Source organism: Nycticebus coucang, chromosome 8 (assembly GCF_027406575.1).
Source record: "Nycticebus coucang isolate mNycCou1 chromosome 8, mNycCou1.pri, whole genome shotgun sequence".
In the NCBI taxonomy this organism is placed as follows: Eukaryota; Metazoa; Chordata; class Mammalia; order Primates; family Lorisidae; genus Nycticebus; species Nycticebus coucang.
The window spans coordinates 99,544,292-99,569,174 of NC_069787.1; the positions used below are offsets into that span (position 1 = coordinate 99,544,292).

Consider the following 24,883-nt stretch of genomic DNA (forward strand, 5'->3'; position numbering starts at 1 on the left):
AAATAAAGTTCTAAAAACTTCAGAAAGTCTCAAATATGTTCAATAGTGTGTTACTTTCGTTAAGAATATACTGTGATTATTTTTTTGTTTGAGACAGAGCCTCACTTTGTCGCCCTAGGTAGAGTGCCATGGCGTACCACATGTGCCATACCACAGCAACCTCCAGCTCTCGGGCTTAGGTGATTCTCTTGCCTCAGCCTCCTGAGTAGCTGGGACTACAGGCACCCACCACAATGTCCGGCTATTTTTTTGTTGTTGTTACAGTTTGGCCGGGGCCAGGTTCGAACCTGCCACCTTCTGTATATGGGGTGTCCTACTCACTGAGCTACAGGCGCTGCCCTATACTGTGATTCTTATTTTACAGTGAGTCAGGAAAGCAGGGGATAGTTTTTCCAGCCATGAAACTTGGGTAGCCTAGGTAGGTCTTTTACAATTTTTAAAAAATATAGTGTATTCAACTTAAAACATTTTTAGCTGCTAGAGAAGTCTTGAATTTCAAAAATGAATGTCTTTCTAAAGTAATTCTCCTTTGGAGACTCTGGTACAAGAATTTGCTAAGGTTTTTCTTACAATTATAAAATGATGAAGTATAATATATAGAATTCACCATCTTCTAAAGACCTCATCTGCTCTAACTTGCAAGTGCATTGTTTGTTTTTCTAAGTCTATGTGCCACGAAAGCTTGAAGAAGGCAACTGATTAAAAGAAATTAATTCCCGAGTACTGCATTACTAAGTAAAACCACAGTGTTTGTTTAAACCTGATTGTAAACACTGTTGATTCTAATGTAAAAACTGGAAAAGCAATCCTCAGCTGATTGCTTTAACACAGAGACTAATTTGGATGTGTCCACCCTTTTTTTTTCTCTGCCATACACTGGAAGAATAAGAGCGGTCTGGGGCCACATAGACAAACACTAAGGAAAGTGAATTAGCAAAAAAAAAAAAAAAAAAAAGGTCCATTCATACTTTTCTTTTTTTATACTTTTCATGGTATCCAATACCACAGATGAGCAAAAAAAGTCCTTACAAAATCAGCATATTGGATATCCCTGCATGATAGTAAAGCAAACGATATATTCAACTTTAATTCCTTTCTCATTGAGAAGTTAAATTTATGGTTATACTCAAACACAGTAGAGAAAATAAGGATCATGTGTTTCTTATAAAAATATTCCATGGATATGTATAAATATGTTGATCAACACAAAAAGGCAACAGCCATTTAAGAATATAAAGCTTTGACTCCCTCCTTCACACTTTTTTCCTATCTTCCTTTCTGTAAAGTATTAATTAATGAAAATTATAACTAAGCAAAATTTGTATCCTGCTAATTCAGATTTATAATTGAGTTGTCTGAAAAGTACCTTTTTCATCGTGAAGGTGTATATTAATGTGAATGTAATATTCCTATTTCAGAACTTCAAATACACATACACAGAGATGCTTGTCCCAGCTATTTTTATTTATTTATTTTTTATTTTTTTGAGACAGTCTCACTGGTTTGCCCTTGGTAGTGTGCTGTGGCGTCACAGCTCACAGCAACCTCTAACTCTTGGGCTTAAGTGATTCTCTTGCTTCAGCCTCCCAAGTAGCTGGGACTACAGGCACCCGCCACAATGCCCGGCTAAATAATTGAGTTGTCTGAAAGTTACCTTTTTCATTGTGAATGTAATATTCCTATTTCAGAACCTCAAATACACATACATATACACATAAATAGATGCTTGTCTCAGCTATTTTTAAGTAGGCATTCCACATGAAAACATTTGGTAGTACAGTAAGATCAAAACTTTTTTTATTGTACTTAAATTCTTTTGAAGTATATAATTTAGAGTAATCATCCCCAACTATAACTTTTACCATAGTCACTTTGAATAACATTACAAGTTTCTGCTTTTTTTGTATGTGTTTCAAGTCTAATGCATATATTTTTCTTAAATATATAAGGTTTTTCCTTTTTTCAGGGTTCTAGAGTACTGGTCTTATTTTCTGAAGTTAGTTTAATTCATTTAATTCATTACTTAAACCATGTATTACTTTATACCACTAAATCAAATTTTAAGCCCTAATTGCTTAATTCTAATATCAATGTCTAGTAAGTCTAGTAAGTTTGTGAATTCAGTTACTTTGCGTCTTTCACAGGCTGGCAAACCCAGAAAAATATGGTTATATTTTATTTTCTATTTTTCCTTCTTGAACTATCCCCAAAAGGCAGAGGATGCTCATTTTATAAAATCCTGCCTCATTTCTTTTACGTTACCACTATAGTGCCTTGCTTCTTAAACTTCTGCACATAGAAATACCTGAGGATCCAGCTGAAATGCAGATTCTCAGGAAGTCTGAGGAGGGGGCTGAAAGTATGAATTTTTAATAAGCCCCCAGGTGGTGGTGATACTTGTTTATGGACCAGTCTAAGTACCCACACCTCAGAGAATATTAACCAAAACTTTAAGTCGGGCAAAGTACTCAGTGAATATTAAGATCCAAGTCTTTTTAAAAATTATGTATTTAAAAATTATACAAAATAGTAGCTCTCCTGTATAAACAAGAGTGGGGAAAAAGAGCACCTGAAATCCTACTTTTATTTTAAAACAGTGAAGTATAGTTATTACATCTTTCACCTTTACATTTTGGGATCTTACAAGTACAGACAGTCCCCACGTTACAAACATCCAACTGAGGTACAACTCACACTTATGAACAAAGGCTATTACAGGTAAAATAGGTAAATGTACCTATTCCAATTTACATGCAAATTCAACTTAACAAACCTACAGAACCTATCTTGTTCGTAACTTGGCGACTGCCTCTATTAAAGTTGATGAAGATTTTTAAATACATAAATGTTATAAAACAATATCCAAAATGTGGTGGCATTTATAAAACATAAAAAATATTTTTCAGTATAAATATGGCAGACTGAGGTAAATGAAGAGACCAATTTAAACCATTTAATAAAGAAGATACAGGAGAATGTCATTTATATTTTGGGAAAAGTCAAAGAATGCTAAAGAGCTTGACCTTTTACTACCACATTAAGGACTTCAAACATGCAGATGCTTGCTAGTCAGTAATAAACAATATACAATGGAGAGAGGACAGAAAGCAGAGGGACCGGCCCGATCTGCTCAAGGAAAAGGTAGAATAAAAAAGAATTTAAAACAATATGGCAGTCAGGGATTCTTGACTAATTTGTTTTACTGAAGACAATTCAAATCTTTCATAAACATTATCCCTTTAATCCTTGAAACTTCCCTCTGAGGTAGAGCATCGGTCTAGACTACTGCTGAAAAGCAAGACAGAAGGAGGAGGCTAAAGTAGCTCTTGAGAGTGGAAAAGAACCATGTGATTCTTCAACTTAACTGTTCTGCCAGCTTTTGCTGGCAAATCCTCTCCTCAAGCTGTCTTCGAATTCTTAGAGTCTACATCCTGGGATGCAGATCCCATATGATAGGAATATTCTTTTAAACAACTACACTACGATTTCATATAAATATCAAATCACACAAAGTAGTATAAAAAATGTCCTTAATAACATTTTTTAAAGTTTCAAATTGTAATGTCCCAATGTTTTAATGTCAAAGAATTCTATTTGTTATTATCTTTGTCCTTGTTGTAGGAAAACATTAGGAGAGTGAGTTTTTAAGCTAAATGTATCTCCACTTGATGAGTGTCGTGAAGGAGCTTTTCCACCCAAGAGTGATGTTTCTGCTTCTTTTATTTCCATTGCCCTTTTGTAGAGTTCAGCAGCTTTTTCAAAATCACCTTCTTCATAGCTTGAGAGGAAAAACAACAACAACAAAAAACTCTTAAAATGGAATATACCTCTTATCAATTAGAAATGACCTTGTGGGATACAGAAAGACAAGTTGTGAATAATTGCCCATTTTGTCCCTCTTTCTTTTTCCGGTGCATCCATTCAGGCAGAACAGTAAAATAGAATACCCAACTCTTTTCTTTTCTCTCTGTATAGTGTCTCCAATGGACACCACTAAAACCATGTTGGAAGGATGTAGTGAAATTGCTAAGAAAAGCTAGGTATTCTTTGCATACTGAGATACAGACAAATGAGCAAGCAAAAGTCAACATATACTTAATGGTCAATTGGCTGGGGACAGCAAAGTGTCAACATTACTCCCAGAGCCAGTTAGTTGCAAATGTAAACCATCTTTCGCCATTTGCCATGAAATACCCATTTGCAAAATAGATCATTTTGCTTCTGGCTACTGTTTTAGTATCTCTTGAAGTTGAATGAAAAATCCCTCCAAGGAAAAATAAACACTATTAAGCCAAAAATATTTTGGGCTGTTCTATGATGAGTCAATTTAAAACCATTGTAAAAGAGTTGGACTGTATTAGGAAAGTGAAAAATCATCTTACCTAAGCACAGCTAAATTTTTTAACGTTTCTCCAACTCGAGGATGCATCCGACCCAGGCTGTCTTCATAAATCTTTAATGCTCTTTCATATAATGGCAAGGCTTCAACAGGTTTTTTCTTATTAAAAAAAAGTAATAATGCTCACTTGAACACACTGGGTTTCTGAAATTAATGTATTTCAGAATAAGCTGACCTACTTTGGTAAGAACATTAAAAATGTTAGTATCCTCCTGAAAGATGAATAAAAAGATTAACTTACGAATAATTAGAAGAGAAGCAGCATGGTGGTAAGATACCTAAGCTTTAGACCTGGCTTGGTAACCACTTAACAATAATCCAATCATAAGTTCCTGTTTCTTTATTGCCAATAGGTACTATGTGTGTTTTTCACCCATCACAGGCAAATGCCACAAGCCTAAAGACAATATTACATAGAGCGATGTAGGGCACCTCCAGAATTTAAAAGACACAGCCTATTCTCTGAACTAAACAGTTAGTGTTTTACGCAAAGAGGAAGGGACCATCTTACAAATCTAATTGCAATTCAGAAAAACATTACAAATAAATAACATTAAATTTTCTTTAAATATATTTACTACTGCCATATGTAACTTATGTTATACCTTAAAATGATTCATTTGTAAAGAGTTAAATGTAGGGACTTACCATTTGGCTGTAAAGAACAGCTAAGTTCACCAAGGCAGTAGCCACACTAGGGTGTTTTGGGCCGAAAGATTTCTGTCGAATTTCAACAGCCAATTCATACAAAGGTACAGCTTTGTCAAGTTTCCCCTAAAAAACAAAAGTGATATGCCCAAAACGTTAAGGCAATAAAAGGCTATCTGATGAGAATTTTTTCCATAAATAAATTTCATATTAAAGAGTAACTGAGGAAAAAAAATTCAGAAACATTTCCTCTCAGTTTAATGGTTAAGTTTATACACAACAGAAAATTTAGTAGAATATGTAAGTAAAGCTATGCTTTGCTGAATGTAAAACCATTTTTTTTGAAAATTTAGAAAACCCTTTGGGATCACCCATATTACTCACTGTTTCTAGTGTAGTAAAAATAGGCCAGTTTAAGGTTTGCTTCTGCACATAATTTAGAGACCGCATGACAATAAAAAACTCATTACCCACCAACCCCCTTCCAGATTTTTCTAATTATTTCCTTTTACTTGAAAGTGAGACAGAAATATGCACATTCTTACCAAAACAAACTTCAGTGTCAAGACGACCAGTAAGGGACCCACAAAATCTAAAGACAGTCTAGGAAGCTCTGTGTAATGACACTAAATGAAAACAGATTTCCTTCGAACTTTTGTGGGTTTTTTTTTTGAGAACAGCTATAAAAATTCTAAATATCACTCATCTAGACTCCCATGGGAAAAATGGTTACATTTCACCAAACCACACCAGGTTACTTTAATTATAGGCAAAGCCAAGAAAGAGTGAAATAAAAAATGTTCATTTAAATGATCAACTACAAAGACCTACGCAGCAGTCCTAACAATTGGGTGATTTGTTATGTTTACATACAACATAAACAGCTTTAAACAGCAAATAATACTAGTGGAATTTTAGAACTTCTGTAATGTAAAATATATTTGAATTAGAATGCTGATAAATTCTTTTGTATTTGGAATGTATTTTAACAAAACCAAATCAATACCTTAATTCAGTTAAGTTTGAAATAGTATTTTTATTTTAAAATTTTTTTAGAGAGCCTCACCCTGTTCAGGCTGGAATGCAGTGGCATAGTCATAGCTCAATGCAACCTTGAACGCATGGGCTCAAGTGATCCTCCTGCCTCAGCTTCTCCAATAGGTGGCACCTGCCACCACACATGGCTAATTTTACATTTTTTATAGAGATGGGGTCTCATATGTTGCCCAGGCTTGTCTCAAACTCCTGGTCTCAAGTGATCCTCCTGCCTTAGTCTCCCAAAGTGCTGGGATTTCAGGAATGAGCCACCATACCTGGCCAGAAATAGTATTTTTAAATGTTCTACTCAGTTATTTGTTAAAAAATTAAATTACCATTTTAAAAGCTCATATAAAATAATCTACCCATCATAAAAAGAAATTATTTTGCTGATAGTAATAGGGCTTAATTAATGTTATAAAATATATGTAACCATGCCAAGGATTACTTACCATTTTTTTATACAAGATTGAAAGATGCTTCACTGTATATGCCAAAGAAGGGTGATCAGGAGCTAATGCACGTCTCCGAATGTCTAAAGCTCTTTCATAAAGTTCTTCTGCTTTATCATACTGTTTCTTTTCATTGCATAGAGCTGCCAGATTATTCAAAGACTGGGCACAGTCAGGGTGATCTGGTCCTAGGACTCGCTCCCTCATTTCTAAGGAACGCTTCAGAAACTGGTCAGCTGTTCTATGAACACAACCCCAAGATGGTATAAACAATTCATTTTTTAGAATTCCGAATCCCAAGCCCTAATTAAATGGAGAATTGAATCATTTTCCTTCTTAAATCCAACTTAAAATGAAGAATTCAACTCAAAATCCTCTCTCCCCCTCTTTCCCATCCTCCTCCCTTCATGCCCTTTTCCTGATAGTTTGAGGACCTAAAGAATCTGAATGACTGCCTCAATTCTCCACTTTACTTCTAAAAGATAAACCGATAGGTGTCTTACAAAATAATTTTTTTATACTTTTAAAATGAAAGATTTTGGTATTTACTCTTTCTCTCTTTGGAGTTAGTAATGAATAATTTTTGTTCATTTGTAGAGACAGGATCTTGCTCTGTGGCCCAGGCTGAAGTGCAGTGGCATCATCACAGCTCAGCAACCTCAAACTCTCGGGCTCAAGCAATCCTCCTGCCTCAGCCTTCTAGGCAGCTGGGACTATAGGTGCGTAATCCAAAGCCTGGCTAATTCTATTTTCTATTTTGTAGGCTCATTTTAAACTCCTGCCCAAGAGATCCTCCCACCTTAGCCTCTCAAAGTGTTAGGCATGAGCCACAGCATGGCCCTAAATAATTTTTAATAAAAGAATACAACATGATTTTTCACAGAAGGTTCTGTAAAGTGAGCTAAATATTTGTTACATTTTTTTCTGACAAAGTTTCAAATTTGTTATATTTTTGTCACATCCACAGAAGTCCAAAAACGCATCTTTTTCAGAAAGCATAAATGCCAATTAAGTCTTTTAGTCCAAATAAACTGACAAAACTAGCAACATCTACATTCTTTTCTTCATTCTCCAAATAGTCCCAAGTTTCTTCTCCTGTGAGGTCTCATGTATAATACCTACATAAAATCACTTTTCATAAATACATGAAACATATTAGGGAGATTGTAGAATAAATTTTTAGCTAAGAAACAATGTTAAAAAAACAGAAAACGCCATGATCTTTAAATATTCATCATATAACATCATACATGAAATATGGTGTGGTTTTTAATCAGTGTTTTCTTAGTCTTAGACTTGATGGAAATGTAAAACAGCTTGGCACTGAAGGGCAAATGGATACTTATTTTCATTCTTAACATCATGGTACTCACTCCAGATTATTCTGAAGATAGTAGAGAACACCCAGTTCATTGAGGGTCCGAGCGTTATCAGGTGTGTCCTTACCTAACGTCAGCTCCTCTAACTGTAGGGCCCGTCTACGTAAAAGGGCAAATCCGTACTGCAGCAAAGAAAAAAATGAAAAACAATCACTAAGTAGGTACAATCTTTGATGCTGAAACAGTACGCTAAGGTCCTAAAAATTCCTTTCTCCTTTTTCCCCTTTAATCTAGCTAATAATTTTAAGTATTATACTCAACTAATGTAACAGTTCCTAAGAATACATGTTTCTACAAGGCAACACGTTCTAAAATTCATAAGAACTACTTTGTGAAAATGATTATGAGATATTATAGAAAGTACCAATATCTCAAAGTACTTCAAAGAGATTAGGGATTAGGTAACAATTTGTAGGTATTTACTAACCCCATTGCTAAAAATTTTAAATTAGGTACTTAAAAATGCACACATATTTGGGCGGCGCCTGTGGCTCAAGGAGTAGGGCGCTGGTCCCATATGCCGGAGGTGGCGGGTTCAAACCTAGCCCCGGCCAAAAGAAAAAAAAAAAAAAGCACACATATTTTAAGTTAAAGAAATACATTTAAATTTTACCAGCAACTTAGAAAAATGAAAGTTAATTTTTGTGTGTTCAAGGGGAGAAATTACTTCACATTTGAATCTAATATAAAATGTTAACTAAATTTCTTTCATTCCCTTTTCCAACCCTTAAAAGAAAAGAATCTTTAAATCCCACTTTCTAAAGCCTAATCTTCAAATGAACTTCGTAGTCCACTTTTTACAAGTCTATAAGTTGCAATTCTCATTAACACTGATATTTAAACATATAAGTAAAAAGGCAAATTTTAATTGGTACTTTCCTAGAAGTCACTTAAAACTCCAAAGCTCTTAAACACATGAGGTTTATGCATTTATGATATTCAGAGATGCTCTTTTCCTCTTATGTTCAAAACACAACACAAAAGAAATTTCTCATTACCAAGTTGCCTTTTCTCCTTGTAGCTTTCTGATGAATTTTTAAGGATTTTTTCCTAAAATGTTCAGCTTGTTCATATCTTAAAATAAAAAATACAAATATGTCAAACAAAAGAAACATATTCAAAGTCTACTTCCATTGAAATGAAAACACATAGTGTGAAACTTTTGTTTAGCTATTAAATTAGCATTATTCTAGAAGTAATAGTCATGGAATTCAAAAACTCTTAACAGAAATCCCCTGAAAACAAAATCAGACAAAACAAGAGTCTAGTCCTCTAAGTAGCAGACATTAAATTATTTTTAACTAATTTAACTCATTTTGCGTCTTCAAAGGGCAACCTGACTAAATGGAAATCCAAAATTTTAGTTGCTATGGCCCCTTTTTCCACACAGGTTTATTTCTGGTCAAATATAAATGTGAAATTCACATCGGTGGAAGTTTGTGTGGAACAATTCTTCCAGAAGTTAAAAATTCCGTACATATCTTATGATGAAACAAAAGAAGTAACTTCTGATAGAGGAAGAGATGTCATTCAGTGGGTACCTTATAGATAAAAGAGACTTTTTATTATATAGGGATTAGCAAATTTTGCTGTAAAGGGCTTTTTAGTATTTTGGGTTTTGTGGGCCATCGCTTTCTGCCACAGTAAGGAACTCTACCTGTGAAGCACAGAAGCAACACAGATGATATATAAATGAAAAAATTGTGGCTGTATTCCAATAAACCTTATTTACAAAACTGGACTTGGCCTGTTAGCAATGGTTTGCTAGACCTGTACCACTTGAGCACCCCTAATCTGAAAACCAAAAGTCCAGAATGCTCCAAAAATCTGAAACTTTCTAAGCACTGAGGTGATGCCACATGTGGAAAGTTCTGTATCTGTCCTCACATGACAAGTTGCAGTCAAAATACATTGTTTTATAAATATGTATTGTATTAAATATTGTATTAAAATATTGTATTAAATTAACTTCAGGCAATATGTAGAAGATGTACATGAAACATAAAGGAATTTCACGTTTAGACTTGGGTCTTATCCCCACAATAGCTAATTATCTACATACAAATATTCCAAAATCTGAAAAACATCTGAATTCTGGTCTCAAGCATTTGGGATAAAGGGATACTTAACTTACATGAGTAACGTACTTAAATATCACGAAGTTAGCCAGTGAATGAGCCAGGATTCAAACCCAAGACTATGTGACTCCAAAGCCCATGCTCTCTCCCTCATGCATCCACAAGGAGATGAATCTTACAGAGTCCCAACCAAGAAATATTATGCGAATATGATGCACAGGGTAAGGAAAAGCACACAGCCACGTTAGAAGACCGTGACTCCCCTTTGTAAAATCAGAGTATTACTGATTTAAATCTTACTTGTTTTGTTTCTGGTACAAAGTTGCAAGAGCTTCAAGTTCACGAGCAGTATGTGGATGGTCTGCACCATAAGCGTTCTCTGAGATTTCCAAGGCCTGTTTATACAGCTGTTCTGCGTTGCCAAACTTCTTCCACTGCACATACACACTTGCTAGTTGGTGGAGGGACTGAGCTACTCTGGGGTGATCTGGATCTAAAGCTGTTTCTCGAATTTCTAGAGACCTCTGCAGAGGCACCACAGCCTGGGAAAATGAGGGTAAAAGGCTAATTAAAATGAATAAAATGCCATAAGACGTGTTACCTGATTACACATTAAAGATCTCAGCATAACAAATGAAAACTTCATTAACTCCTTGGAAGAAAACATGAAAACCCATCCTGTCTCTGACCTTCCAGGGGGCTGCTGAGCTTACCTGACTGAGAAGGCCTAGATCCTTGAGAAATCGCCCCAGAGTTTCGTAAAGATCAGCTAAGCAAATCATGTTCTCCTCGCCTTCACAGTTTTTCTCATACTGCTTCAATGAGTCGAAGTATTCTGCTGCCATCGCGCTTTTGTCTTTGCCCACAAACTGCCAATAACTCAGCAACTCAGCAAAGTGTCCTCTGTTTCAATAGATAATAGTAATTCAACGAAAAAAATTTTAAATCCGTTATAGCATGAAAATGCCAGAATTCATATTAAGTTATTGACAACTGATCAGCAGGCAAGTACAGTGTGGTGGGGTAGGACTCGGACCGACTTTGCAGTTCTGGCCCTTCCTGGCTTGTGTGACCTCCAACAGGTTGTCTGATCTCCTACACTTCATCATCCTCATCTGCAGAAGTGGGGACGACACTGCTCGCCTCAGGTGTTACTGTAAGGAGATTATTGCATGCGGTAACTACTTCATAGTGTTGGCTGTTATCATTAACACCACTATGGCCAATCACCAATGGAAATTTATCTGATTTGCTTTTTTTTTTTTTTTTGAGATAGAGTCTTACTCTATTACCCTGGGTAGAGTGCTGTGGCATCAAGCTATCCTCTCCCATCAGTCTTCCTAAGTAGCTGGGACTACAGATGTGCACCACTGCACCCAGCTAACTTTTCTATTTTTAGTAGTGCCAGGGGGGTCTCACTCTTGCTCAGGCTGGTCTCAAACTCCTGAGCTCAGGCAATCTTCCTGCCTCGGCTTCCCCGGGTGCTAGGATTGCAGGTGTGAGCCACCATGCTTGACCTTGAATCATTTTTATATATTTCATGGTTCCTAGTCAACTGCTGAGTTCACCCAAAAAATTATTCTAAATGATGGAAACTGGAAAGAGAAAAACTAATGAAACATAGCCCAACTGTCATAGTGTCCACTTTGCATTTTTATCAAGAAATTGAATGATAAAAAGCTTATTCATTTGTCTTATAGATGATTTTAAGTAGCATGAGAGAGCTGGTAAGGCACAAATCTGATTTCAAAGGAAATCACAAAAAATTAGAATGGAGATCAGAAATAATTTAAGAGGCATAACAAAGAAATCTGACAGAGTTCACTCAGGAGTGAAACAAATTATGTGGCTATTTTATTAAAAATGTCCAGATTTCTAAGTGAGGCAGAAAAACTCCCTGATGGGGCTTAGTTACGTCAGAAGCTTGGCTTGCTGACTGATTTAGTAGGTCAGAAATTCTGCTACTGATAAACTCAAACAAACCAAAAGAGAAACAGAATCTGTTTGTGACACAAGGTAATCTTTGAATTCAATGCTAGACAGATTCTATCTGGAGCCCAGAGTTTGGTTTTAAAGGCTACATTTTGAGATATCTGCGACCCTAAGAAGCAGACATTATAAAGCATCTTTCAGGATAGTTGGATTTGAACCAGCTTAAATAGAAAGTAAGACATAAAGTTGTCCCCAAATCCTTCCAGCTCTGATTTGATAAAGTAATACTCTGTTTTCCTCTTGGAAAAAGTAGCTCACATAGCAATTTGCAAATTATTTTAAAATTTTTCCGATAGTTTGTATTTTAGGTACCATTGAAACTAGACTAATTTTTGAATTAAAAATGACATTTTTTCTTTGTTAAACTTAACAATTGTTTTAAATCTTTTTGGGAAAAGAGGTTCTATAATAAGTTTCTTACCTTTTATAAAGGTTTTGAGACACAAAGAGATTGAGAAGGCAATCGTGCAATTTCTGCTTACTTCCCTGTTGCTGAAAAAGCCACGGGAGTTCATCTGCACTTCTCCAAGTCACTCTGTCCTGTCTACGGAAAGAGAGCAGACAGCACTCAGTGATTCCTTCCTACAATGAGACTGCTTCAAAAAGGCTTTGGACAAAGGGACAAATGTTGAAGGAAGAAAAAAAAAAAAAATATATATATACATGATATACATCTGATTCTTTAAACATAATGTAATACTGAGAAAGTTAAGTCAAAATCAGAAACTTTACCAACCCATGAAAAGAAATTCAGTGATATTCAGAACCCTCAACCAAACTCTAAAGCTATTTTCCTAAGATTGAACTATTAAAAATAATCCTCCATGGGCCCACCTACACATGCACATAGATACATTACATGCACACATATTTTAAACTATTTAACTGAAATAAAATAAAAATAATATAATGACCCTACACTGGTTTCCCTTAAGTGTAAACCTTTAGCATAATGGTAAAAGACTTACAAAATTATCTTTTGATCTTTGGACATTAACAGAATAAGGAGAGGATTTAATCTTTTTGTAATAATTTAATTTTTATACTTTAAGCTAAGAATGAGAAGATAAAAAGGCAGGATATGTTGCAGGTGTTACAGAAGAATAATATGGACATCTCTGATACCTTAGCTGCAAGGTGAAATAGTTGATTAGCTTTTGCTTATATGAAGAAATTACAGCAGGACCATCTATGTACTCCAACCTCACTGCTTCCCAAGCCTAGGGAGAAAAAGAAAAAATATTACATTCTATTTTATGTAAGTCACTGAACCTCTGACAGTAGGTCTGTAAAAAAGAATTTACAATTATTTCCATGTTACAACTGTGTAATAGCAATGTCATCAGAACATTTTTAAATTCAGGAAATATTTATGTGATAAGCTGATATTAGAATAAAAATTCCCGTACTATTGTTTAAGAACTCAAAATCCAATTTAATTAGAACATTTAGTTAATACATTAAAAATCTCAGAAATGTGGAGTGAAAAGTTACTATAATATAAAGAATAAATTATATTCAAGTGATACACAATAAAAAAGATAAAGCTGTGAAATTACAAGCATTTCACCTCTACAAACACAATATAGCACGCTCAAAGACTTCATTTGCATTTGTGTACATACATAAATTAACCATGGCATTGCAGATGATAAGAATTACATTAGCCAATGGTTCCTCAAGATTTACTATTATGTACTAGACACCATATCTAGTAACTCACAAGGACCAAGGACTACTTCAATCAACTCTCTTCACAACCCCTTTGGTAAACTGGAAAAGTCTGCCCAGGGCTTAAACAGCTGTTGCCCAAGGTAAGAGAGCTATTAAGCTACAAAATACCTGAGTTAGGAAAGGAGGCTGACTGACTCACCCACAGAGTCCAAGCTCATAATACATACACACTTGGGTGCTGCATAATGACATTTTGGTTAACAATGAACTGCAGACTAGTATGACGGTGGTTCCGTAAGAATATAATGGAGCTGCCCTATATAGGTACACCATTAAAAATTTTTCATACCATATTTTTACTATACTGTTTCTATATTTAGGTACAAAAATACCTAGTATTGTGCTCCAACTGCCTACGGTATTCAGTAAGTAACAAGCTGTATAGATTGTATCCTAGGAGAGATAGGCCCTGTGCTGCAGCCTCTCTGCACAGCAGGCTATCCCAGCTAGGTTTATATAGGAGCACTCTGATGTTTGTACAATGATGAAATCTTCTAACAATGCATTTTTCAGAATGTATCCCTGGTTAGTAAGTGACAAATAACTATAGAATAATACCAGCAATTCAATGAAACATAGAATTAAAATTTTTTTCTTCTTCCAGGAAGACACTACCTTTAAAAAATTTTCTTTGAGACTTTTTGTGCCTGGCACTTTTTTTTTGTTTGGAGACAGAGTCTATGTCACCCTAGGTAGAGTGCCGTGGAGTCACAGCTCACAGCAACCTCCAACTCTTGGGTTTCAGCAATTCTCTTGCCTCAGCCTCCCAAGTAGCTGGGACTACAGGCGCCCGCCACACTGCCTGGCTATGTTTTTGGTTGTAGTTGTCACTGTTGTTTAGCTGGCTCTGGCCAGGTTCGAACCCGCCAAGTCTCGGTGCATGCGGTCAGCACCGTAACCACTGTGCTACAAACACCGAACCGTGACTGGCACTTTTTAAAGTTTTTCAGATTTTACTGTAAGAAGACAACATGAAATCTACCCTTTTAATCTTTTTTTTTTCTGAGACATAGCCTCAAGCTGTTGCCCTGGGTAGAGTGCTGTGGCATCACAGCTCACAGCAACCTCTAACTTCTGGGCTTAAGCAATTCTCTTGCCTCAGCCTCCCAAGTAGCTGGGACTACAGGCACCCACCACGACGCCCGGCTATTTTTTAGTTGCAGCTGTGATTGTTGTTTGGCAGGCCCTGGGCTGGATTCGAACCCGCCAGCTCAGGTGTATGTGGCTGGTGCCTTAGCCACTTGAGCCACAGGCGCTGAGCCCTTTTTAATCATTTTTAAGTGTAAAATACAGTATTGCTAACTACTGGGACAATGTTATATAGCAAAACTCTAGAACTTATTCATCTGGCAGAAACTACCTTTTAAAGTAATAGCCACCTCATAAAGGTACTATATAAGCATAATATTAGCTAAATTTTATATCTAACCTAAAATCATCACAAAAAGATTATAGTACAAAATTTCAGATTTAAATTGTCTTGTAACTGAAACATTTAAAATATTATAACATGGAATAATATGTTGACATTTATAAGCAAAAAGTCTTATTAGAAAATGCTTAAAATAACATTTACCTGTAGATGTTGAAATCTAAGCAAGCCACACCCATAAGTCAACAAACACATCTTGTGTAAACTGTGAATAAGAGTGGTCAGGACAGCCCAGGACATTTCAGGATAGAGTTCCATCAACTCTGATTCACTCACACCATTGTGACTAACATTGATCAGGCAGAGAGTCTAGGCAGAAAACCCAATTAAGGGTAATTAGGCACCTCTATAAGTAGTTAACAGCCATTAACATTTCCGTAGCTCTTTTAACTTTTTACCCAAACTTATAATCAAATGATTTAATGAACCAAGACATAATTTTTTAAAAATAAAATATGTTGTCCAAAAGGCACTAATCAAGAATAAGATATGTATACAAAAAATCTACCATGCCAAAGATGAACAGATACAGAAAGTTTAGTAAAAATGAAAACTACATGAAATGTATTATTTAAACTAATGACAGGCTGGGTTTGGTGGCTCATGCCTGTGATCCTAGCACTCTGGGAGGCCAAGGTGGGAGGATTGCCTGAAGCCAGGAGTTTGACACCAGCCTGAGGAACATCAAGATCCTGTCTCTACAAGAAAAAAAAAAAAAAAAAAATTGAAAAATTGACTGGGTATAGTGGTGCATGCCTTAGTCCCAGCCACTGGGGAGGCTGAGCAGGAGGATCAAATGAGCCAACGAGCTTGAGTTTGCTGTGAGCTACGATGACAACATTGCACTCTAGCCCAGGTGACAGAGTGAGGAAAAAAAAAAGCAAAACAAAATCCAAACCCCCTAAAAAAACAAGAAAACTAATGACAGAATTCCAATTCTGGACAGTGCAAAAATAGCCCTCTTATTACAAATGTCTGCAAATATTAGATGCATTTCAGGTGCCAAAAGTGAATAGGAAACTGAAATCAGAGGGCTAAGTGCTGGAGCTCCAGTGGAGACAGTGGACAGGGCTTGGGTTTTCACACTTGCAGTGGAATGGAAAGTGAGACTTTATGCCCTGTGCAAGGCATTGAAAATAAACACTTGTTAATGGTCAGACTCAAAAGCCTTCGAAACATTAGCCCACATACATGGAAAGGATACAAGGAAGCTTGTGGGGGTGAAGAATGGGATAAGAAGTGAGAACCCCAGGAACCACCAACCTGAAAAATGGGTTCAGGTTCAAATTAGGAGTTCAGCAAGATTGTCAGATTTAAAAAAAATTTTCAAAGATCAAAACTGAATACCTTAATTAAAATTGTTATTTTATTATAAAGCTCTCTTAGAAACAAATCTTAACAATAGACCTTCACAAGGAAGAAGATAAAATGTTATTGAAGGGGATTAAACAAGTTAACAAAGTAATGGACAGTTATTTAGCTCTCCCTGGAAGGGGAGCCTTAGATGATAATTCTTCCAACTTGATCTTGAAATTCAATGTAATTCCAATTAACATTACAAAATAAGGTTCCATAGCACTTTAGGAGTCACAGCTAAAAATACATATGGAAAATTAGCAAAGACAATCGTGAAGAATAATAATAAACAGGGATTTGCCCTAGCAAATATCAAAAGCTTAAAGTTCTAACACTAACAACTAAGAAAGACAGTGTGGTCCTGACAAAGACTATGTAAACTTGGAACGTAAGAGAATACAAACAGATTTTATACGTGAGCTTGATATCTGTCAGGTGGTACTGCAAATCAGCAGAAAAGATGCACTGTTTAGTAAAAAGAACAATCAGCCATATGACAAAGGATTAAAAAGTATTTCCTCACAAAATAAACAAAAATAAATCAAGGAGTTAAGCACTTACACATGAAGGAAAAAACTGTAAAACTTTTAGAAAAACATTTGTGTGTGTGCGTGTGGGAATACTTTTATGCATATGGGAATACGTTTATGATAGCAAAGAATTTTTTAAGGCTGTAACAGGTATAAATCATAAAAGAAGCTGTTGAGAAATCTGACTTCATCAAAATAAAACTTTGTACAATGAATGATACCATAAAGTTAAAAGAAAGACGCAAGAAAGAGACATTTATTTGCAAACTCTATACTAAAAAATTTGTATTCAGTATGTAGAACATTTAGCAATTCCTACAGATCAATAAGAAAGACAAACGATCCAATTAAAAAATGGGTAAGGACTTGTACCAGGAATTCACATAAGAGGAAACAAGGACGGCAGGCATGAAAAGGAGATAAATCTCAGTGATAACCAGGAAAACGCAAACTTCTATAAGCACACTTGGCTGCCAGCACGAGTTTGAAAAGAATTGTTACTTACTATAATTCACACGCAATACTAACGAGGCAAACAAACCTTCCTTTTTTCAATCCTTTTTTTTTTTTTTTTTGGTTTTTGGCCAAGGCTGGGTTTGAACCCGCCACGTCGGGCATATGGGACCGGCGCCCTACTCCTTGAGCCACAGGCACCGCACAAACCTTCCTTTTTTAAAGTTTATTTGACTTTACCCGTTTCATTAACTCTTTATCCGCATCATTTGCCATGGACTCCTGGATTACGTGCAGAGCAAGGCGATACAAGGAAACTGTATCTTGACACTGGAAACACTGATGAAGGATTTTGTCTAAATTGCCTGCTCTCCCAGCACTGTTGGAATTGAGAAGAGATTTAATTTCTTATAAACTGCCAACACCTATGAAAAACTTGAGGTAATAGAAACTATGTAATCTCTATTTTATTTTTTTGGTACTGCAACAAATAATAGGAATTCAATAGAACATGATATAGGAAACTGGCAGTTTTATAGAGCTGTTAGAATCATGGAGTTTATCTTGGCATATATCATTTAATTCAATAAACACATGCTCACACTGTATGACCATCAATTACTATGCTTTATGGAACATAAAATGAGTAAGACATGGTTCTTATTACCCAGGAGCATGCCATTTACATACAGGCGGCAGGGAAATCTGGTAAGTACTGTTAGTTAAGTTTGCAAAGTAAATTTGTATAGGACCAGAATTTTGAAAACATTTGGCTAAAATAAAATCAAGCAAATCAAGGTTTTAAAAATATTACGTAATATTTACTACGTAATATAAAATGTATATTTTACAAACATAAAGAGAAAAAAACAAAAGAAATGGTTCACAGGCCCTCTTAAAATATCTTCAATAAATACTATGAAATGTACAGAAAGCGACTCACACTTTTAAATTGTACTTATTATATTACTGATGTTCCCAGAGGCCAGATACATCACCGAAACTTTGTTACTGGAAATATCACAGGCAATTTCAAGTTCCAGAGATTCAAATTCGGTGCTCAAGTTGAGAATATGGGATGGAGAGACCAAAGTACTAGATTCATGGCTGCTCAGCCTTTTGGTTAAAAATCAAGTACAAACGTACTAGATTCAGTGTCCGGAAATATGAGTTATACTAGGATCACTAATACTACCGTGAAGACCAAAAAACGCATTAAATCTCTTTTACCTCTGAGTTGAGAACAAAGTAGATTGAAGCTGTGTTGAAGAAATCAAAGTAGTAACATACTCCAGTCTGAAGCAGATTATTAGTGGGCATGTAAAATAGAACCACTATTTTATGATGAAGACTTTATCAGGAATTGAGAACAATGACAATTAAAAATTTCTGCCTGGAGTTACCTACCCACCAGTAGCAAGGAGACGCCTGAAATGACATTCTTACACCTCAGCCATTTCCTCCACTTTCCCAAAGCAAGGGGCCTCGGGGAGGTGCTAACGAACACTCATGGGTGGGCCCCAAATGAGGGTGTAGATGACTTTCTCTGGCCACCTCCAGGAGAGAATGCGTTAGTAAAAAGAAAATCAGCCAAATTTATTAACAAGTTCTGACTAATCACAGCTATTCAATCTTCAGCCATAAGTCACATCTTCACAGAATGTTAGTATCATCATTAGGACAAACAGAATCCGAGTGGCCCAAGAGGCTGTGTCATGATCAGTTCTCGGTTTCGCGTGGCGAGGAAGACATCTGCAGCAAACATGCAGAGACCGGGGAAAACCACCACCACTTACCATGCCATCATTTTGCTGCAAAGGGTGACATAAAGGGCATTGCAGGTTGTGGCAGAACGACAGTGTCGTTCTAGCTTCTTCTCCTACACCAGTTTACAAAAAAACAAAATGAAAACACAAAAACCACTCTGGAATTAAGCGGTCATTACTAATGAGCCAGCAACAAATATCCCAGCAGAAATGACACCACTTCTGCCATAAGGGACATCACACCTTGCAAAGGAGGATCCTTGTCTGGTTGGTTTATCAACTGCAGACCACAGACATGGCAAATATGAAAATGTTTCTAACTTGTGAAGTATCTGCTTAATATTACACAGTAAACCTTAAGATCTAAATCTTTTTTATTGCTTTTTCTTTGCCCATTATTAGTTTGAGAGGGAATGCATTTACCAAAGTAATTACTAAACTCCAACTTTCCTTATAACAGTAGAGCTCCTATATTGAATGTTAAGTCTCATGAGATGTTTTGTAGGAAAGCTTGATAGTAAAAGCAGCATCAAAATTAAAAACACTTACCTGTTCTTTACTCAATGTAATGGCTACAGAGTGGCATTCTGCAATTATAATAGATTTTGCATCTTTTGGATTTAAAGGATCAAGATGAAGGGTAGGCCACAACCTTTTATTTAAAGAAAAGAAAAATGAAAATTCTAATAACACGGCATGAAGTATAATCTATTCACAAGTTAAAATCCATTATATGATCTTTTTTATACTGCCTTTATAAATAATCAAAACCAATCTCTGCTAATCATATTAAATAATAGCAATTTTTCACTCATTCTAACATGCGTATCCTTACTTTCAGCATTACATCACAACAAAGAATGTTATAAAATAAACAGTATACATATTAGATGGCTAGGTGGTAAAATATTTCTAGTTCTATATCTTATGCTTTTAGTAAAACTAACCATAGGCATTATCTTCTATGTATAAGGAATGGTATAAAACACAGTTGTCTGTAAGTACTTATAATGAAATTAGAATTTAATCATAACCATATGCATTCTTAGTGTGGTGGTAAAAATCATGTCTTCTGGAGAAGTGAAAAAATCTTCCCTTTTTATTTATAAAATACAAATATACACATATATCTGTTTATATACAGTCTGTGTAGTATTAAAATTTCTTAGGGGACATGATTAGAAAGAAAGTATCTAAACAGGATTCTTACGGGCAAAAATAGGTTGAGAAATACTGCTCTACAGAATGCAACCACTGCATTCCTTTTTTTAGGGCCTTTAAAGTGAGCTTGAATTTCAAGATAATAGGTGTCTAGTCTATTATTCCCAGCCTGGCCCTTTCCCTGTTTTCCCCACCAAAAAATTTAACTACCTATTAGACATAGTTCCTTGGTGATACAATTGGCAACTAAAACAAATCATGTCCAGAAACTAAACTCACCACTTTTCCCCTCCAAACCTGCCTGTCCTTGGTGTTTCCTATTTCAGTTTGTGAAACCGTATTTACTTAATTTCTCAAGTCAGAAACTCAGGAATCATCCTATCTCTCTCCTTTTCCCTTACTTCCCAGATCTGACCTCCCACCAAATCCTACAGATTGTGTCTTCTTGAATTCATCCACTTCTCCCCACCCTCACTGCCACATATATGAAAAACATAAATGCATCTCAAAATCCTTTCCTTGTTTCTACTTAAAACATTTCATGTAATCTGAAAGAACTAAAGTTAGCATCGTACCTCCATGCTGGAGGGCATGTTTCTACATTCACAGAAACAATAACTCTTACATTCACTGGTAGTGGATCTATCAGCCACTTCATATGTTTTTCAACTTGCTTAAAAATATAAAAACAAAATTCAATCTATTAATCAAAGTATTTCAAAGGATTACGGTTCAGTAATAGTTTTCCAAATAAAATAAAATTCCCACTAATTTCTCTGATTAAGGATAAAAATATTATTTTTGGATAATTTATCTTAGAATTTTAAAAGAACAAGGGTAAAACATCATTATCACCAATTCGAACTCTAGGCATTTAATGGAAATGTTGAAGCTCTAAAAATATGTCAAAACGAACATTGGACTAATTGTATAAATTCGGTCGTCTTTTGCCAGTACTAGTGTCTGTTGGCATACAGTACACTTTTTTATCCACATGCTTCCTCCCTAAAAATTAGGCAGAAATAAAAGGAACAGCATCAACATTTTCTTCTCATAAATACATCATTTCAATGCCTGCTATAGCCATTACTGTCATTTTTGTCTCTGAGTACAATAGCTAAGTGCAATAGCTTACAAAGTGAAAACAGTACCTGAACTTGATCTATAGAATCAATAATGATGATGATGCTGCCTTGATGACGAGCAGAGAGTTTTTCTAGCCAACGTGGAAATTCTTCCAGGAGCTTAGCAGGATCCAGCGTCAGAGCAGATACTGACCAGGAGTGCTGCATCAACTATAAGATAACAACATGTGTCAGTTAAAGCAGCTTTATCAGAGCTGGGGGGAAATATTTCTACCTGACTGTTTACAACAAAATTGGGTCACCAAGAGGACCTGATTTTATTGGGTATTATTTTTAACCTGAAACAAAAAAAAGGTAGATAATATTTAAAATTGATTTATCATTAGGTAATTACTAGTCCCGACAATTTCTGAATCTAAATAAAATTTTGATAATTCCAAAAGATAGAAAACTGTACCTTTAGAGTTAGTCGTTTAATAATCAAGGAAGACTCTGAGCTGGTTGACATGGGCCTCCCCACAAAATGAGAAAGAATCAGCGTGTTAGGGGAATTCTTCTGTTGTAACTGAATCCTGAAAGAAAAAGAACTTCAGTAAGACTGATGAAACTCCTTTACCGTAAACATAAAAGAGAACTCACAAAACACTAAGTATTAAATACTTCCTATCTGTCAGCAATAAGATGGTCACTTTTGAATAAATATGGAGATTTCGGTTTTACCCCATTTATAGATTATTTTAAAAAATACTTAAAAAAATTACAGATTCATTTTGAGTACAAATTGATGTTAATTAATGTAAACAAAAGTAGTTTACATGGGAGGTTATGGTATCAGTAAGATAGCTTTAACTTTTAATTAAAAATATGCTATTAGAGGAAAATCTATTAGGTACAAAAATAGTATTTTCCAAATATAACTTTAAATGAAAGGGCAATAAGAAAAAAACTACATATACTAACTCTTCAATGTAATACTAACGAACAAAACTTTTCTTACTACTTGTTCTCAAATAATACAATGATGTAACAAAGTTTATTAGCTCACATGAACCTTAGTCCGTAATTTGAAGAACTAGATTGCATTCATACTAAAAGTTACCCTTAATTTTTATGTTCTACATAGGATTTACTTTAGTTTTTGTCTTGTTTCAAATATTTAAAATCCCAATAAAACATCTCTCTAAGATGGAGAATTGAAAACAAAGGCACATTCCTCTACATGCACCTGATTCCACGTCACTCTCATCACTCCCCTAGGAGCACTCCCACAGCCCTGACTCACTTGATTTACGTACATAATCACAAACGCTCGTGTTTCCTACCCCCTTCTCACCCTACATCACTTGGACATCCAAATTCTCTACATTTTAGGCCATGAACGTATTATTTTATTCCTTTGTGCTTTTTTAATGTTTAAGCCATGCAGAAGGCAGATATGGCAATACGTTCTATTGACTGAACGCGATAACTGAAAAGATGCCGAAGATAAGAACCATTTAATTACACTGCATCGTACCACTTTGATAAAAGAAGAGACTTTCCAGAACCTGGTCCTCCAGACACCAGGAGGGGTGGAATCGGGGCTGGTGCTGCCACGAGGTCGTTAAGGCGCTGATAATACTAGGAACAAAAAGAAGTTCAAATTGTGAGGAAGCACATGCCTCTGAGGAGTCTGAAGAGAGTCAACTTCTGATTATTCTCTCAAAGTACCAGAGAAAAGCCACATGAGAAAATGAAATCCACTTTTAGTTGACAACTCTCATAATTGCGTATTCTTCATGGCTGGCGACATATGCCTGAACTAGTAAACTAAGACTGGGCCCCAGTTTCTTCTACACCTGGTATTGTTGTAAATTAGTGGGATGGGTGACAATACATCAGGTCCGCATGGGGTGTTGCAACATTCAGATGTTAGCAGAAAGCTGCAGGGAGCTCCCTGTATCACACTGTAGCCCCCATACCACAGAAAGGTACCACAGGGTCTGGCAGGCATCCTCGATGTCCTTGTCAGAAGAACACACCTGTCCTAAAGACTACCTCAGTTTCCAGGGATTGCTGAGAATAGGTCTAAATAAAAGCAGGTTGCATCTGGGGTGTTGGGAGTCCCCAACATGCTCAGCAAAAGCAAGTTAGGACCAGCTGCCTAAGATCCTCCTGAAATTCAGGGAATTCTATTAAGGAGTTCTAAAGTTCCCAAACTCGTATTTCCCAGGCATTCCCCAAACACTCAAAACTGGTTCAGAGCTGAAAACAACATACTCAGAAAAGCAAAAAATCGTAATCCTTATTAACAAGTTTCCAAAGTTGTCTTAGGAAAGCTCATGAGTGGTCTAAATCAAGGGTGTCACATGCTGATTTGGGGAGGACTTTGTTTGCTTATTGGTGGTGTTGGATAAAACAAAAAGTATGCACGGACTTTTTTATGCTATCATCTTTCGTGTTTGCATATTTAATGTGTGGCCCAGGGCAAATCTTATTTTTCCAAGGTGTGGCAGAGAAAAAAAAAGGTTGGATATCCCTGGTCTAAATAATTGGTAACCAAGGATTTTAAAAAAATGCTTATTAATAAGTAGCTTGTGGTTAGAGTTAGGCTGGCTTTAAGAGTAGCAAAATTCTCCAGCAGTTACAATGAATGAATACTTGCTATAGTTTTTCCATCAATTTTTCTGCTTGTCCTAACTAAGTACAGAATATATTCCCCAGGAACTCAAATAGTTGTGATAGAAATGAGACTCCTGAAGGAATAATTTATTATGTCATAAATCCTAGTAACTCAGTTCATGGTCCCACATGAAGCCCACTTATGGACGCATGGGTCCCGAATTAAGAACTCCTCCTAACGAGGCCAAGTACAGGATATACATCCAGAAGAACTGGGCGCAGCTCCCTGCAGTCTTACGCTGAACCTCTGCGTCTTCATCTATAAAGTGTCAACAGCAATTCTTCTCTTACCAAACAACTAACTGAACATTTATTTTATTAATATTTTTTATTTGTCTTAGAGATGGTCTCACACCGTTGGCACACTATACAGTGGTAAGATCATAGCTCAGTGAAGCTTCAAACTCCTGGCTTCAAGGAATCCTCCCACCTCAGCCTTCTGAGTAGCTGGGACTGAAGTGTGAGCCACCATGCCTGGCTAATTTTTCTTATTTTTTTGTAGAGACAGTAACTTGCTATGTAGCCCAGACTGGTCTTGAACTTGTGGCCTCAAGCAATTCTCCCGATTTGGCCTGCCAAAGCATTGGGATTACAGCTGTGAGCCATTGCACCTGGCCTAATTTAACATGTATTATGTGACAGGTATTGTACTAAGAACTTTATGTGCATTGTCTGGTTTAATACTCACAGGAACCCTATGAGGTAGGTCCTATTCTTTA

The 24,883-nt window shown here is 36.0% G+C and overlaps 1 protein-coding gene across 5 annotated transcripts in view; it reads right to left on the reverse strand.

The window, feature by feature from the left end:
• Window positions 1–3,473: 3,473 nt before the first annotated feature.
• Window positions 3,474–24,883, reverse strand: part of NPHP3 (nephrocystin 3) — a 39,247-nt gene continuing 17,837 nt past the window's right edge. For 3 of the 5 annotated variants that reach the window (XM_053600793.1, XM_053600792.1, XM_053600795.1), the window contains 18 exons: window positions 23,020–23,123; window positions 21,961–22,075; window positions 21,570–21,713; window positions 20,994–21,091; window positions 19,807–19,909; window positions 19,288–19,370; window positions 17,732–17,870; window positions 15,297–15,461; window positions 13,112–13,206; window positions 12,408–12,530; window positions 10,708–10,897; window positions 10,295–10,536; window positions 8,915–8,990; window positions 7,911–8,038; window positions 6,538–6,778; window positions 5,048–5,173; window positions 4,383–4,498; window positions 3,474–3,778 (listed from right to left, as the gene is read on the reverse strand). In XM_053600793.1, the coding sequence (XP_053456768.1) occupies window positions 3,601–3,778; window positions 4,383–4,498; window positions 5,048–5,173; window positions 6,538–6,778; window positions 7,911–8,038; window positions 8,915–8,990; window positions 10,295–10,536; window positions 10,708–10,897; window positions 12,408–12,530; window positions 13,112–13,206; window positions 15,297–15,461; window positions 17,732–17,870; window positions 19,288–19,370; window positions 19,807–19,909; window positions 20,994–21,091; window positions 21,570–21,713; window positions 21,961–22,075; window positions 23,020–23,123 (2,466 nt within the window). In that variant the 3' untranslated portion in view covers window positions 3,474–3,600. Of the gene's footprint in view, window positions 3,779–4,382; window positions 4,612–5,047; window positions 5,174–6,537; window positions 6,779–7,910; window positions 8,039–8,914; window positions 8,991–10,294; window positions 10,537–10,707; window positions 10,898–12,407; window positions 12,531–13,111; window positions 13,207–15,296; window positions 15,462–17,731; window positions 17,871–19,287; window positions 19,371–19,806; window positions 19,910–20,993; window positions 21,092–21,569; window positions 21,714–21,960; window positions 22,076–23,019; window positions 23,124–24,883 lie in introns of those variants that run through there. The other 2 variants (XR_008381982.1, XM_053600794.1) reach the window with 2 other exon arrangements.